The following is a 17,740-nucleotide window of genomic DNA, read 5'->3' as shown; positions in this document are numbered from 1 at the left end:
TAATTGACATTGATGATGACATGTTTTGAGTAACATGCCGATCAAAGTTATCACATTGATTTTAATACATTTTGTGAACCATCTATACATTTAAATTAAATAATGTACAGTGCCTTCAGAAAGTATTCACACACCTCGACTTTTTCCAAATTTTGTTGTCTTAGTCTGAATTTAAAATTGATTTTGTGTCACTGGCCTACCTCATAATGTCAAAGTGGAATTATGTTTTACACATTTTTACAAATTAATAAAAAATGAAAAGCTCATGTCTTGAGTCAAGTATTCAACCCCTTTGTTATGGCAAGCCTAAATAAGTTCAGAATAAAAAATGTGCTTAACAAGTCACATAATAAGTTGCTATAATAATGTTTAACATGATTTTTGAATGACTACCTCATCTCTGTACCCCACTCATACAATTATCTGTAAGGTCCCTCAGTCGAGCAGTGCATTTCAAACACACATTCAACCACAAAGACCAGGGAGATTTTACAATGCCTCGCAAAGAAGGGCGCCTGTTGGTAGATGGGTAAAAAAAAAAAAGCAGACATTGAATATCCCTTTGAGCATGGTGAAGTTATTAATTACACTTTGGATGGTGTATCAATACACCCCTGTCACTACAAAGATACAGGCGTCCTTCCTAAATCAGTTTCTGGAGAGAAAGGAAGCCGCTCAGGGATTTCACCATGAGGCCAATGGTGACTTTAAAACAGTTACAGAGTTTAATGGCTGTGATAGGAGAAAACTGTAGATGGATCAACATAGTTACTCCACAGTACTTACCTAAATGACGGTGAAAAGGAAGCCTGTACAGAATACAAATATTCCAAAACATGCTTCCTGTTTGGAAGAAGGCACTAAAGTAAAACTGCAAAAAAATATGGCAAAGAAATGAACTTTTTGTCCTGAATACAAAGTGCTACGTTTGGGGCAAATCCAATACAACACAGCACTGAGTACAACTCTTCATATTTTCAAGATTGGGGGTGGCTGCATTATATTATGGGTATGCTTGTCATCAGCAAGGACTAGGGACTTTTGTTTTTGATAAAAAGAAACGGAATCGAGCTAAGCACGGGCAAAATCCTAGAGAAAAACCTGGTTCAGTCTGCTTTCCCACAGACACTGGGATCAAATTCAGCTTTCAGCAGGACAATAACCTAAAACACAAGGCCAAATATACACCAGAGTTGCTCATCAAGACGACATTAAATGTTCCTGATTTGCCTTGTTAGTTTTTACTTAAATCGGCTTAAATCTATGGCAAGACTTGAAAATGGCTGTCTAGCAATGATCAACAACCAACTTGACAGAGCTAGAATAATTTTTTAAAGAATAATGTGTAAATATTGTACAATCCAGGTGTGCAATGGTTTTAGACTTACCCAGAAAGACTCACAGCTGTAATTGCTGCCAAAGGTGATTCTAACATGTATTGACTTGGGTGTGAATACCTATGTAAATTTAAATGTCTGTATTTCATTTTCAATACTTCGCATCGCTGTGCCACTAGAGATCCTGGTTCGAATCCAGGCTCTGTCGTAGCCGGCCGCGACCGGGAGACCCATGGGGCGGCGTCCAGGGTAGGGGAGGGAATGGCCGGCAGAGATGTAGCTCAGTTGATAGAGCATGGCGTTTGCAACGCCAGGGTTGTGGGTTCGACTCCCACGGGGGGCCAGTATGAAATATATAATGTATGCACTCACTAACTGTAAGTCGCTCTGGATAAGAGCGTCTGCTAAATGACTAAAATTTAAAATGTAAATGGGGTATTGTGTGTAGATGGGTGAGAAATCTATTTAATCCATTTTGAATTCAGGCTGTAACAAAAACATTTTTGGGAGTAAGTCAAGGGGTATGAATACTTTCTGAAGGCACGGAGTATGTACAATTGCTGTAATAAAGAAAAGCCGTAGATTCATTACTGATTGCCTTTTTTCATTATGTTCATATTTGATACGAAGTATTGCGCTTTGTACCCCAGTTTTCTATGCTTTTAGTGTTAGGGCTATTGCTACATTTTATTTTACATTACAAATCTAACTTATTTTCCAATTCATTGTATCAAATGTAATGGGGTGAAATATCGTTATTACAAAATTGACTTTGTCAACCTTGCAATGTGTTACACACTGACATTTCCCCTAGTATTGCTAATTAATAGAAAACAATACTGTTATCTCTACCACAGTTCCAGTTTGCTATAAATACAAGATTTCCAATGTGTCATCTTTTGACTGCCTTGTCCCAGTTGGTTATGCAGTCCAAAGTCCATATATTTCTGAGTATAGATAGTTCATAGACTTTTCTGCTAGTCTTCACCTGTCCATTTTGTACAAAAGTTGTTAAAAAATTGCTGAATTGTTCCTTCCCTTGTGGAATGCTTGGAAGTGATGAGGTTGCTGTTATGGAGCACTTCAGTCTCTTTGGTCTTTTTTGTTTGTCTTTCTTGTCTGTGTAGTTGTTTCTCAGAGTGACAGAGCTCTGCTCTCCATTCTATGCATGTCTGTGAGAGGCATGTCTCTGGGACAGCCTCAGAAGTCTACTGGTCTGATCATAATTGTAGTGGACTTCAGTGAGTAGCCTGAGCCTTTCCAGTAGTACCATTTGATTCCATTGAATCGATTTGAGTTCTGGCCCTGCTGGAAAAATATTCCATTCAAGTTGGAGGGGCCGCAGGCGTCAAACCACCAGCCTAGGAAAGCAGAAAAAAAAAGAGATTGTCAGTCTGAGGGTTTTCAGGATGTGCATCGGGTGCATTGTCGATAAGACAACAAGCCCAATGAGTAACTGTGCTTCACCTTTTAAACATTGATGCTTTGAATTATCACATTACTTCAAACTTGCACACTTTTGTACCCCTAGTTCGTACCCCCAGTTTCATTGAGTTACAGTGCCTTGCAAAAGTATTTATCCCCCTTGGCGCTTTTCCTATTTTGTTGAATTACAACCTGTAATTTAAATAGATTTTTATTTGGATTTCATGTAATGGACATACACAAAATAGTCCAAATTGATGAAGTGAAATGAAAAATATAACTTGTTGTAATTGCTCCAAACGGTGACTCTACAAAGTTTTGACTTTGGGGGGGGGTGAATAGTTATGCGCACTCAAGTTTTCAGTTTTTTTGTCTTATTTCTTGTTTGCTTCACAATAAAATATATTTTGCATCTTCAAAGTGGTAGGCATGTTGTGTAAATCAAATGATACAAACTCACCCAAAAATCCATTTTAATTCCAGGTTGTAAGGCAACAAAATAGGAAAAATGCCAAGGGGGTGAATACTTTCACAAGCCACTGTAAATGGGAAGGTCTGGATTGTTATCACATGGAGTGCAAGCTAGTGCAGGTCATTCCCCCCCGGGTGTCTGTCATCTTAGTTAATATGCAGCTGGTTATCCCCAACAATTCCCTGAGGTGGAGGGATTCCTCTGTGCGAGACTTCTGAGGGGACCCTCTCATTTGGAGGAGACCCTCTCATATGTCGAGTAAGCAGACACCGATACACTGAAGGAGTCCAAGTCTGGCCCCAAAGCAGTCCCAAATATCAGTGGCATGGAGCCGGACCTCTATTCTGAGCTCCGAGAGAGAGAGGGGAAAAAATCCTCAGTTCCCAGACTATTAATGTCAGCCGTTGCAGGGGCAGAATTCCCAAATGAGCTGATCAGTGATTAACTCAGCTAATTCTGCGAGGCTGTGCACTTCAGTTAATGTGAAAATGGAGGGAATAATTTATCTTCTTAATAAAGGCTAGTGAAAACGCTAAGGTGGTATGCAAATGAACCTGTTCCTTACCTCCTGTTGTCAATTGTGAGCATTTGCAAACACATTTGTCGTTGTCTGCATCTTTTGTGCTGAAATCACTTCCCGGCTGACCAAGGCTACTAATTTTGCCTGCTGTGCCGCTGTAGCCTTTAAGGTGTATCCTGTGAAATGAAAACGGAGAAATACATTGTGAGGAGGAAGTACATGATTGCTATTCCTCAAAAGTGTTTGCCCTAGGTTTTATTTCAGCAGTGGTGGCAATGATTTTGACTGTAGTTTTTATTTTGGTGTGTGTTAGTTCTCAAAGATGATGTTATTAAAAAATATATGGCTCCATTATCTTTTCTACATTATATATGGTTTACACCGAAAACGTTTTACCATCCCCAAAATTATATGTATTATACAGCTGCGAAAAAAATTAAGAGACCACTGCAAAATTATCGGTTTCTCTGGTTTTACTATTTATAGGTATGTGTTTGGGTAAAAATAACATTTTGTTTTATTCTATAAACTACTGACATAATTTCTCCCAAATTCCTAATAAAAATATTGTCATTTAGAGCATTTATTTGCAGAAAATGACAACTGGTCAAAATAACAAAAAATATAGTATTGTCAGACCTCGAATAATGCAAAGAAAATAAGTTCATGTTCATTTTTAAACAACATAATAGTAATGTTTTAACTTAGGAAGAGTTCAGAAATCAATATTTGGTGGAATAACCCTGATTTTCAATCACAGCTTTCATGCGTCTTGGCATGCTCTCCACCAGTCTTTCACATTGATGTTGGGTGACTTTCTGCCACTCCTGGCGCAAAAATTCAAGCAGCTCGGCTTTGTTTGATGGCTTGTGACCATCCATCTTCCTCTTGATCACATTCCAGAAGTTTTCAATGGGGTTCAGGTCTGGAGATTGGGCTGGCCATGACAGGGTCTTGATCTGGTGGTCCTCCATCCACACCTTGATTGACCTGGCTGTGTGGCATGGCGCATTGTCCTGCTGGAAAAACCAATCCTCAGAGTTGGGGCAACAATGTCAGAGCAAAAGGAAGCAAGTTTTCTTCCAGGACAACCTTGTACGTGGCTTGATTCATGCATCCTTCACAAAGACAAATCTGCCCGATTCCAGCCTTGCTGAAGCACCCCCAGATCATCACCGATCCTCCACCAAATTTCACAGTGGGTGCAAGACACTGTGGCTTGTAGGCCTCTCCAGGTCTCCGTCTAACCATTAGACGGCCAGGTGTTGGGCAAAGCTGAAAATTGTACTCATCAGAGAAGATGACCTTAGTCCAGTCCTCTACGGTCCAATCCTTATGGTCTTTTGCAAGCCTCAGCCTGGCTCTTCTTTGCTTCTCATTGATGAAGGGCTTTTTTCTAGCTTTGCACGACTTCAGCCCTGCCCCTAGGAGCCTGTTTCGAACCGTCCTCGCCGTGCACTTCACCCCAGCTGCCGTTTGCCATTCTTTTTGTAGGTCACTTGATGTCATCCTACGGTTGTTGAGTGACATTCGAATGAGTTGGCGGTCATCCCGGTCAGTAGAGAGTCGTTTTCGCCCTCTGCCGGTCTGTAGCTTTGTTGTCCCCAATGTCTGCTGCTTGACCTTGTTCTTATGAACTGCAGTCTTTGAAATTGTAAGGATGGAAGCAACCCGACGCTCACTGTATCCCTCTGCCAGTAAAGCCAGAATTGAATCCTCCTTTTCCTCACTCAAAACTTTCCTTTTCAACTCTTTTGGCATGGTCAATAGTTCTTTTTTGATTGATTATTACTTTTGAGGTACTATTAGCACTGTTTTTGCCATCCAGCTGGTCCTATTGCAAGAGGAAAGTGATGACCACAGCAGTGGTTTTTATACTTTTCCTTCTGCAAGTAAATAGCAGGCACTGGTGATGTCTTGGGGTACAGATTTAATGTTTACGAGACTGATTCATTTTAGCCTTCTGTTACCTAGTTTCACAGATCCAAACCATTTTCCAGTTGACAGCACATTTGTTTTGGACTGGTGACCCTCCCACCCCATATATTGATGTATATATTCAGGCAAGGTAAATGTTTTGTTTGTCATTTGTTGATTTTCAAGAACATGACTTGCACACCATTTCATTATAATTACTTTAACATTACGATATCAAAACATCTTGAGTAATTGACTCTGTCATGCAGCTATGATATATTTATTTCCACATCGCAAAGTAATAAGTTATCACCTATATTCAATGGTCCTCCACACAGACTCCCCCAACATTGTTACAGACGATAGCCCTATTTGGTAAAAGACCAAGTCCATATTATGTCAAGAACAGCTCAAATAAGCAAAGAGAAACGACAGTCCATCATTACTTTAAGACATGAAGGTCAGTCAATACGGAAAATTTCAAGAACTTTGAAAGTTTCTTCAAGTGCAGTCGCAAAAACCATCAAGCGCTATGATGAAACTGGCTCTCATGAGGACCGCCACAGGAATGGAAGACCCAGAGTTACCTCTGCTACAGAGCATAAGGTCATTAGATACCAGCCTCAGAAATGTTTGGTTCCAACCGCCGTGTCTTTGTGAGATGCGGTGTGGGTGAACGGATGATCTCTGCATGTGTATTTCCCACCGTAAAGCATGGAGGTGGTGTTATGTTGTGGGGGTGCTTTGCTGGTGACACTGTCTGTGATTTATTTAGAATTCAAAGCACACTTAACCAGCATGGCTACCACAGCATTCTGCAGCGATACGCCATCCCATCTGATTTGGGCTTAGTGGGACGATCATTTGTTTTTCAATAGGACAATGACCCAACACACCTCCAGGCTGTGTAAGGGCTATTTTACCAAGAAGGACAGTGATGGAGTGGTGCATCAGATGACCTGGCCTCCACAATCCGCTGACCCCAACCAAATTTAGATGGTTTGGGATGAGTCGGACCGCAGAGTGAAGGAAAATCAGCCAACAAGTACTCATTATATGTGGGAACTCCTTTAAGACTGTTGGAAGAGCATTCCAGGTGAAGATGGTTGAGAGAATGTCAAGAGTGTGCAAAGCTGTCATGAAGGCAAAGGGTGGCTATTTGAAGAATCTCAAATATAAAATATATTTAGATTTGTTTAACACTTTTTTGGTTACTACATGATTCCATATGTGTTATTTAATAGTTGTGATGTCTTCACTATTATTCTACAATGTAGAAAATAGTAAAAAGAAAGAAAAACCCTTGAATGAGTAGGTGTTCTAAAACTTTTGACCGGTAGTGTAAGTAGCCTACATTTATACACCACACCTGGGAAACCTAGGCCTACCTGTAGTTTTCTGCTTCACTGCCTAGAGAGAACTGGTCATATAGTGAGAATCCTGTGTTTTCCTCCCAATCCATCATCTGTATTCTCAAGACGTATGGGTGCTGATTGGTCAGTATCGAAACAAACTCATTTCCCAACCAGTATTCACCTGAAGGGTTTCCGAAGCCCTTTGAAGGAACATAAAACAGAATTAATCACCTTTTGCATGATCACAATGTCACAGTTGAGTAGCATTCTGAGATATTTTAACAAAAATTTTGCCACTTGCCAGTGTTATCTAAGTTTTGTGCTGTGGGACTGGGATAATTTCCTTTAGCTCTCACCATTTTGTACTCTTTCCATGTACGGTGAAAGTCAACACGGCCATCAAATCGTTTTTGTAGTACTGTCCATCCACCCCCCTCTGTCTCCATGTCACAGTAAGCCTTCAAACAAAAAAACTGATTACTCCAGCTATCAATGATAGTAAATTCAGATTTTTGACTACACTGAGGGACTTTCGACTTCAGCAGCAAACTTGACAAAAGCAGTCTCCTCTCTGTCTAGTTGAAAGGAATGGGAGGTTTCTTAAAACAAGTGATGTGCCAGAGTCTAACTCTGACTACTGAAAAGTATCTAAGGAGATCCCTACTCGAGCTCGGGCATGCACAAAACAAACCAAAGGCTGAGAACATTTGAATTTACTCTGAATTAAAGGGAATCTATGCCGTCGTTGGACATAGGCAACATTTTATTCACGTGTTATTATTACACACATTTGCAAGACAATTAATTGGCTGTGGTGTTAGAGAAATAGCTTATTTTTTAACTAGTCTGCATATGATTGTACATTGATTTAATGTTGGGAGCTTGAATGGGACCAATAACATCAGAGTTTAATTCTACCTTAATCTCCTGTGTAGTGTTGGGAAGGGTCAGTGAGTAGACTCCACTGTCTGTGTTCCCCGACTTGTAGACCGCAGCACAGTCTGGGTACGTGGTCGGTGTATCCTGCATCATGGTAGGCTTGTTCCCTGCAAAAAGTGGAGGGCACATCAAATTGATAATACAGCAAAGTTGTGCATGTACTTTTACATAAATACATACTGGTAAACTGACTTTTCAAAGGTAGTGATTTGATCAACAGTTGACATTCGGCTACAATAATTGAATTGCCCATAGTATTCTGGCCTTAATCAGTGATGCCACTGAGATGCCAATGTAGCCCCCTCCTGAGTCTACCAGACGCTGTCATAGTGTCACCCACCTCCACCTGTGGGGACGGAGATTGTGGAGATTAGGTTGTTGACGGTCTCAAGCAGCTCCTGTTGCTGCTGCTGCAGGGCCGAATTGTTGGTGGTGGCCCGGAGCAGCTGTTGCTCCAGCTCCTCGATGACAGCCGTCTGTCTCAGTATCAGTGTAAAGAGCTGCTCCTTCTCCTCCTTCAGCGTCTTCAGCTCCACCTGCCTTTTCTCCTCCATCTCCCCCACCCTCTTCTCCAGGTAGCTGGGGAGGAACAAGGGCAAGGTACATGCTCAGCAACTCACAGCAGAGCTGGTGGGCATTACTGGTCTTGTAGTACTTCTTAGTGTGTTGGTGTTGTCCCAGCAATTGTCATTTCCAATCCAAGCAACTAGCCGTCTTATCAAGAAGCAGATTGTTTTACGGTAACAGAACATATAAGCCTACAATTGGGCAAAAATGTGTTTAACAGGAAACATTAGCCTAAACATTTAGGCTACTGTCTAGTGTTTGTAGCCTTGTTTTAGTTGAAGCATGATTTAGAGATGTGGCACCTGAATGAAAGTGCAGTTTGTTAATACAAACAAATATCCTTACCTGTTTTTGTCATTCAGCTTGCTTATTTCATTTGTTTGGAAAATGAGCTGTTTTTCCAACTTACTCGTTGACAGAGAGTTCTCAAGAAGCTGACGTTCGAGCCGAGTTGTATGATTTATTACCTAAAGATGAAATAGACAATTACTTCCCACATAAGGTATTTTAGATTAGATTAAGCTAGTAATTGCTGCAAGCCCTTTACAGATTAAATTAAGTAAACACCATTTTGTATTGTCATTATGTGTAATATTTGGCAAGAACCAAATGAACAAGTAATTTTACTTTCGTAATTTCAGAACCTGCCCTTGAGGTAATCTCTCAATTGGGGATGTGGTATGATTAAATGAAACATTGGTCTTTCCTAGATAGAAAAAATCTGTAATGGATTATGACATCTCCCTGTTTTTCTCTTGAGTAATCTGTTTCACAAACAATTCCACAGTTCACTGCAATTATTTTGGATCAGCTACAGTTCAAAAGAAATTGTGCACAGCCAGCCATCAGTTTAGTTTTTTTCCCTCTCACTGAAAACATTTACAGTACACTGAATACAATACAATACAGGACCTCAAGACACTTATCTTGTAATAGTAGCGCTTAACTTGATTACAATTTCAAGTCCAAACTTGAATTGTAACAGTCCTATCTCACTTCATGTGCAAACACGGTTTGTGGTTCACTTCACGTTCTAAAGAGCACAATGTGCATGGGCCTAGATGGTCGGAAAAATCTGTTTCGTAACAGGAAAAAACAGAACAATCAAATTCCAATAAAGGACAGATATGATGGAAATGGAGCTACTGTGAAAGTGGCTGTAAAATGTAATGAAAGTCTCCTCACAGACGTATTGAACTCCTGGGTCTAGAAAACCCCCTCTGATTTTCCAGTTTGAGGAACTGAACTCAGCAAAAACATGGGCCAATTTGTTGTTTACATGAATGTTGGGTATGTGTCGGTCTACATTGGACCTGGTGTTGGTGACTTTGAACAGACGGATGTCTGATTCTGACAAATTGATAGACCCTTTCTTGTGGGAATACAATGCTGTTAATAACAGGAAATGCTGTGTAGTTCGTTCACAAAAGGTCAATGACCTACAGCAAATCCTGGCCCTGTTGGACAGCATTCGTTTTTTTCATATTTTGCTAATTTCTATTATTTTTGTTAATTGTTTGGTGTAGGCTATTGGGTTTTGAATGTTTTATTAATTTAGCATATATTTTCAAAACTATATTAAGTGAAAGGTCCTCACCTGCTCCTCAACGTTGGTCAGCTTCCGTGTTTGCTCAACAGTCTGACTCAGCAGATTGGTTCCAAACTCTATCATGGCTGCCGTGTGGTTGTGCACTGCATTCTGCTGGATCTGGAACATCTCCTGCTTCATGCTTTCTTGTATGTAGTTCTCCAGCTGCAGTAAGGATGAAGAAGAGTTGATGAAGGCAGGTTATTGAGATGGTTTAGTGATATACCATGATATTGGGCCTTTGTCCATGTTTGCCCAGCAATGGTAGGGGAGCTGGAAAAGGAGTGGTTATAAACTCAGCAAAAAAAGAAATGTCCTCACTGTCAACTGCGTTTATTTTCAGCAAACTTAACGTGTAAATATTTGTATGAACATAACAAGATTCAACAACTAAGACATAAACTGAACAAGTTCCACAGACATGTGACTAACAGAAATTGAATAATGTGTCACTGAACAAAGGGGGGGTCAAAATCAAAAGTAACAGTCAGTATCTGGTGTGGCCACCAGCTGCATTAAGTACTGCAGTGCATCTCCTCCTCATGGACTGCACCAGATTTGCCAGTTCTTGCTGTGAGATGTTACCCCACTCTTCCACCAAGGCACCTGCAAGTTCCTGGACATTTCTGGGGGGAATGTCCCTAGCCCTCACCCTCCGATCCAACAGGTCCCAGACGTGCTCAATGGGATTGGGATCCGGGCTCTTCGCTGGCCATGGCAGAACACTGACAATCCGTCTTGCAGGAAATCACGCACAGAATGAGCAGTATGGCTGGTAGATTGTCATGCTGGAGGGTCATGTCAGGATGAGCCTGCAGGAAGGGTACCACATGAGGGAGGAGGATGTCTTCCCTGTAACGCACAGCGTTGAGATTGCCTGCAATAATGACAAGCTCAGTCCAATGATGCTGTGACACACCGCCCCAGACCATGACGGACCCTCCACCTCCAAATTGATCCCGCTCCAGAGTACAGGCCTCGGTGTAGCGCTCATTCCTTTGACGATAAACGCAAATCCGACCATCACCCCTGGTGAGACAGAACCGCGACTCGTCAGTGAAGAGCACTTTTTGCCTGTCCTGTCTGGTCCAGCAACGGTGGGTTTGTGCCCATAGGCGACGTTGTTGCCGGTGATGTCTGGTGAAGACCTGCCTTACAACAGGCCTACAAACCCTCAGTCCAGCCTCTCTCAGCCTATTGTGGACAGTCTGAGTACTGATGGAGGGATTGTGCGTTCCTGGTGTAACTCGGGCAGTTGTTGTTGCCATCCTGTACCTGTCCCACAGGTGTGATGTTTGGATGTACCGATCCTGTGCAGGTGTTGTTACACGTGGTCTGCCACTGCGAGGATGATCAGCTGTCCGTCCTGTCTCCCTGTAGCGCTGTCTTAGGCATCTCACAGTACGGACATTGCAATTTATTGCCCTGGCCACATCTGCAATCCTCATGCCTCCTTGCAGCATGCCTAAGGCACGTTCACGCAGATGAGTAGGGACCCTGGGCATCTTTCTTATGGTGTTTTTCAGAGTCAGTATAAAGGCCTCTTTAGTGACCTAAGTTTTCATAACTGTGACCTTAATTGCCTACCGTCTGTAAGCTGTTAGTGTTTTAACATCCGTTCCACAGGTGCGTGTTCATTAATTGTTTATGGTTCATTGAACAAGCATGGGAATGAAGATCTGTGAAGTTATTTTGATTTTTACAAATGATCTTTGAAAGACTGTCCTGAAAAAGGGACGTTTCTTTTTTTGCTGAGTTTATTTCGTACAGGGCATAAAGATTGGAGTGTACTGCCTTGGTCCTCTGGCAGAGTTATTAGATCATTGTGATGGGGTTAAATTAATTGTGTATGAAACTGTTGTTTACCATATGGATGTCACAGTGAAAGTATAGGCTGTTCTTCTTTAGAATTACTATTTTTAAGCAGGACAGCCTTGTCATGGAGTTCATGGCTTTCCCCCTTGTGTCTGACCCAGAAGTCTCTTGAGCAGTACAAGTGGGCAGAATTATCTGGTGACAGGCCAGGCATTTTGACAAGTGTTTAGATTACATGATGTTGAAGCCTCTAAAAAAAAATTGGGGCAGGAAGTTCATGTACTTCTGTTTCAGAGGGGTCAAAAATGGAAGACTGAGAATATTTTCCCAGCATTGCTGCTGATTGATATTTGATCTACACTAGGGATTAATAGCTTCCCGAAAATCGAACGCTTTTAATATGGTCGTTTTTGGTCATATCAAATTGTATCACTGTCAATGGGGACTGCACTGGAATGCCCTTTCAATATCTTAAGGCTCTTTTTGTAAAATGTTACTGCTGACTGAGCCTCCAAAGGAGTTTGGTTCAGTCATCGTGAATGCAAACTCATAATTGTAACATCCTATCTGTAGACATTTTTTAAATAAGCTTTTTTCTCTATTGTCTGTCCCACACGGTATAGTTTTCTTTAGAGAAAATATGAGCTTTAAACAGGAGTCTTGTTCCCCTATCCAGTAGCAACCTGTCAAAATTAAACTGCCAGATTTAAAACAAACCCATCATAAAGCTCTTTCCTGCATTGAGTTCCTGAGTGGCAATCAGGACTGAAAGTCTTGTAAACAGGATGGAAATGATGAGTGATGAGTTGCATCCTCTACGACACTGCGTCTTCCACGGCAAGAGGATATCATGGCGTTAGTAGGCCTAGTTGTTCTGATCTTTGTTTGCGTAAACAATTAGGCTGTATACCCATCTGCCAAAAAGGTAAACTTTTGGGACAATTTTAAAACGGGAAGTATATTTAGCTTTTTGCCATGGTAATGAATGACAAGTGCTGCAATCAGTGCTAATTGTTTGTCTTCCTTTCTCCACTTCCATCTTGTCTGTGTTCCTGGACACAAAGGCACGTGGAGGCTGGAAGAGTGTGTCATCGGAACTGCGAGCGGGACATTCCATTGACGGCTAATGGTCTAATCAGTTGTTTACTCCACTCCTGCCTCTAAGTATTCCACGAGGAATGCTTGTTTGTCCTCCCCGTTTACGTGAAAAGCGTGACGCAAACTGACATTTATTTTACCGGCACAACAACAAAGTCCCTCAGCCTATCTTCCAATTTTTTTGTGTGGGACAGTGCAAGAATTTGAGGTATTACCTCGGCTCTCACAATAAATTGTATTTTCATCATTTGATGTACAATGATTTCCTCTGTCCTCGACTCGGTCTTACATGGGGAAGTTCAGAGGAAGACCCTTTCCTCTGTTATTACAGATAATGCCAATATACCGACAAGCTGTATGTAGTGTATGAAATTATGACACGTCAGGAAATATTTCATGTTAAAAGGGCAATTTCATGTTTTTATTCATTAGCAATGTATTAGGTAAATGTATACTGATATTTTGGATAAGGCTTGTTTGTTAATTGTTACTAGTAGTAATGTGCATGAAAGGACCCTTTTACATAGCCTACTTTTTCCTTTAAAATACCTCCAGAATTCTGGATGTGTTGAGTCGACCTCATTTTTATCAAGAGAGCCTCTTAACCTTTGCAGATCTCCTATAGATTAGTTCCGCTCACTTAATGTTTGTTTTACATCAATGTATTGCATTTCAATTAAACAAAAAATTGACTTTCTTTCCTTGACAGATATTAATGACAAAGTTCTTAATCCTTTCCTTCCGGAGTAGTCACTTTGGGACGAATCCTAACCTCAAACACACGTTAATCTGACTTTAATGCAGCATAAATCATGCATGTCAATTTGATTTGAGATTTTAGCAGAGTTACGCATATGTATCTCACGTAACAAATCTGTCCTTGGAGGATAAAGGCCTGTGAGGCAGTAACCGCTTAATGAACTGAATGAAGGATCATTATGGAGTCTAAAGACTAGAGATTCACTATTTGAACCGCTTCAACCGCTTCATTTCTAGGCTTTTAAACTCTTCCGGTGTGAAAAAAAACCCATTTTTTAAAGACAAGCCTACATTTTTCTAAATAGTGTTCTTAAGCATGGGCTCTGCTCTGATAAAACGGCAATGATAAAAGGTCTAGGGACCCCAATGCTTAGCAGCAGCTTACCGAGCTGGTGGAATGATTCAGGCCATGGTCTTGTTTTTTTTGGTTCGAGCTGTGTGATCAGGCAATGAGTTGTGCTTGTCGTGTCAGAGCTCTATAGACCTCATCATTAATCAAACTCTAAGGGGGGTGAAAGAATGTAGGGAGCCTTTGCCCGTTCCTTTCACACAAGCAATGGCTCAGTAGTGCTGAAAGGGATGCGCAGATCCTTCATCTGGGCACCTGTGTAAAGGCTTTGTCACTCTTCGGCCCTTCTCACCCACTCAGAGCCACCACAGCCCTGCTTCTGTGACACTGCTTTGTTTTACGGTCCTTTGGGCTACTTTCTCCCTACTTCGGCTCACATTCGCTTTCTTATTGCTCAAGACTGAATCCATGTGAAGATGCCCCCTTTGAATAGTAGGACTGTCACAATTCACTTGCCTGCATCCTTACAAGGTCAAGTTCACTACTCTCAATCAGAATCTGAGGATTTTTTAAATCTGAATGAGTCTTTCAAAGCCTTCTTGGCAGTAAAGAAAGCAACTGTAGTATAACGCGCCTGCACATCACTGCAAAGTTGGTGTGTATACTCGTCTTTTCTGATGGGGGGGTGTGACATTCCTATAGAAAGCAACTTGTAAAGCATATTGTGCAGAGTGAGAAATCATGACACTACGTAACATCACCTCTGCACAGTAGGCTGCAAAAACTTGCGGTCTCTTATCTTTATCATCTCAAGTTGGCGTAACATAATGGCAGAGCAGCAGAACCATTAACTTACTTCTTAATCTTTTAACGGTTCACAGCACCCAACGGGTTATCCGGAACCAAGTCCCTTGTTACGTTTTAAATGCGGGCACTCTACCAGTGTACCTGGACATGCAAATAGCACATTTTTATGGAACCATTTGTAACATAACATATTGGAGGGATGTAAAATATCATACGAAATAGAGGGACCCCAAAAAAGTATAATACCATGGGAATGGGTGTGAGACGGCATTGAACACACACCTGCACTCCCAGTAGAGAAGCTGCTGTGTGACGTCAAGCAGAAGACTTTACCTTGAGGAGCCACTGTGTGTTGTTCTCTATGATGTTCTCCAGCTGCTCCAGCCTCTGGACCGACTCGTCATACTCTGCCGGATCGTCCTTCTGGACCAGGTTGGTGTAGGTGCTGCTCGGGGTCTTGCAGTTGTCCTGCTCAGGCAGCAGAAAGGTGTAGCTGCACAGGCCATTTTGGATCTGGTACGGTCTCTTAGCAGCTGTTGGGTCTGTAGTTTTCCTGTAGCCTTCCCCCAGGGCCAGGCAGCAACTCAAGACCACCAGTAAGCCAACATAAAACATTTTAAGAATTAAAACAAAAATGTTATTGTAAAAATGTTACCCAAAGCTCTCCTTTTTGGGTCACTCCTTTTCAGTTGAATGTTTTTCAAGGTTAAATATTGTTGTAATTCTTTCCTCTGGAATATCCAAGTGCACACAGTCCTCTTCCAATTCTTCAGGTTCTTTTATAGGCAGGAGGAGGGGATACAGTCAGTGGGTACGCCGGGTAGATGGTGTCATTCCTAGACTGCACGTTACCCCCTTTTTCATTAAGTCCCCAGCCTCTTGGTTTCAGCTGCAGTTGGCCCTCCGGTTAGCTAGCTATGGGAGTGAAGGCAAGGCCCCTCCCACTATATCCCTGTAGCCAGTCACCGTGAAGAGCCGCTGGGCTGGAAGAAGCAATGTGGAGACCACTTGTTACACACACACACACACACACACACACACACAGGAGCAGATGCACTAATTAAACACTTCCCACCATATCATCTTCTTTGCCTGAGTGAGCGCTTCATCAACAGGTCAGGGAGAAGGGCAGAGAGGATAAAGCAACAATGCCCATATTTGTGTTTTCTCACAAGCCGATGGCCGAACATCTTTTCAGGATGCAGTTTCCTTCTTCAAGTAAAGTCTGCAATTGCGATGTCCATCCTTACCCGTGGTAAATATTTTCTACCCGCCACAAAGCACAGGCATTTGTCTAAGTGAGAATGTTAAAGGAAGGAGAGCCTTTTCTCTGTTGTCACATTCCATTCCGATCGCTTTGCTCAGTCATAAAAAACATTAGCTCTTATTTCCTGTCATTCTCCAACTCTGTGCTGTATCTGGATCTTGTTACACATGTAGGGATGAGATCCAGTATGTTTACAGAGGGAGACGAGTATCTGGCTGGGGTTCTGGGGACATTAATAAAGCTCATCCTTCCATTTCATGTCATTATGATAAGATGCTAAATCTCCATTTTAATGTGACTTTAAAATAGACTGATCTTGGCTTCATAGAGCCCTGTTGTCCAGAGTGCAGCTTTGCCTGCTTCTTTTCCTTTGTGGGAATGAAGTAGTCGAGGTTCTTCATCTAGTCCTTTTTTTAAGTATATTTTTTTCATCCTCTGGTCCTGGCAACTGTAGACGGGCAGCTGGGGAACCATCATAATCTCACACTACACAGTAGCCGTGTCTGAAGCGTAGGTAATGTAGCCTGAATATTAGCTTATTGTGCTGTAGTTAACTTTCGATTAGAATCTTCAGTGGTGCCTGTATGTCGCCAGACCACGTTCCCCTCACGATTTTCCCACCTTTGATTTTAGAGGATGTTTCAGGTCAGGGCGGCTGTGTTCCCTGCATCCTGTCTCGAGCCTTCTCAGACTATCATGGAATAGCATGAGGAAAAAACTGCCCCAAATAGCATAGTCATTTGAGCCCAGACCTAGGTTCAAATAATATATTTGTCCATACTGAAAAAATATTGTGATTATTCAGGAGTTCAAGCATGGTTTGATACTTATTTCTTCATAGGGAGGGCGTATAAGCAATACATTTAGCTGGGAAACTGTCTTTCAAGGAGACTTGTGCCTCAAGGAAAGGGGATTTTTTTTAAATGCTGGCTTAATTTCATAGGTGCCAACCAAGCTCCGGAATGTTTGTGCTTTGTTTTAACTCGGTGGTTGCTTTTTGGTTGTGTGTGTACAGCCACCCTTGGGAGATCTTACATGGTCAGCTATTCAAGGCTTTCAGTTATAGTAGAGGGAGATGAGGTGCTTGATCGAGGTGTACAAGTGATATAAAAACCATGACCATTTTGACATCTCTACAACTACATCTACTTGCATGTTTGATACTTTTTAGGAATTATAGATGTATCATTAAGTCCTGTGGTTTTAGTTGTAGAACATTAACATAATTCATCTAGATGTCCAACTGACACACTTGGCAAACATAACTGGTTTACATTAACCTTTGGCTTGAATGGATGAGTTGGGTCGGTGCAAAGTGAGGTCACACATTAAAGGTCCACTGCAGCTGTTTTTTATCTCAATATCAAATCATTTCTGGGTAACAATTAAGTTCCTTACTGTGTTTTCAATTAAAATGGTCAAAAAGAAACAATAGCTTCTTAGCAAAGAGCAATTTCTTAAGCAAGAATTTAGCTAGGACTGTCTGAGAGTGGTCCGAGTGGGGATGGGAAAACTGAAAACTAGCTGTTATTAGCAGAGGTTTGGAACTCTTTCTTGTTGGTCTATTAACTAATTGACCACCTGG

The 17,740-nt window shown here is 41.6% G+C and overlaps 2 protein-coding genes across 4 annotated transcripts in view; one reads left to right on the top strand and one right to left on the bottom strand.

Annotated features, from left to right (window-relative positions):
- The window catches only part of mcph1 (microcephalin 1), a 65,703-nt gene that overhangs the window by 31,182 nt on the left and 16,781 nt on the right, over positions 1-17,740 (top strand). The window lies entirely within an intron of this gene.
- Positions 1,837-15,780, bottom strand: LOC121575241 (angiopoietin-2-like). The gene is made up of 9 exons (XM_041888214.1): positions 15,222-15,780; positions 10,130-10,285; positions 8,878-8,999; positions 8,306-8,544; positions 7,945-8,072; positions 7,383-7,484; positions 7,060-7,226; positions 3,800-3,930; positions 1,837-2,698 (listed from the first exon to the last, which is right to left on the bottom strand). The coding sequence occupies exons 1-9, from the start codon at positions 15,501-15,503 to the stop codon at positions 2,538-2,540; spliced, it is 1,488 nt and encodes a 495-aa protein (XP_041744148.1). The 5' UTR covers positions 15,504-15,780; the 3' UTR covers positions 1,837-2,537.

This window comes from Coregonus clupeaformis, chromosome 1 (genome assembly GCF_020615455.1).
Source record: "Coregonus clupeaformis isolate EN_2021a chromosome 1, ASM2061545v1, whole genome shotgun sequence".
Lineage (NCBI taxonomy): Eukaryota > Metazoa > Chordata > Actinopteri > Salmoniformes > Salmonidae > Coregonus > Coregonus clupeaformis.
Note: the sequence above shows the minus strand (reverse complement) of the source record. Positions and strands in the feature narration are given on the sequence as shown.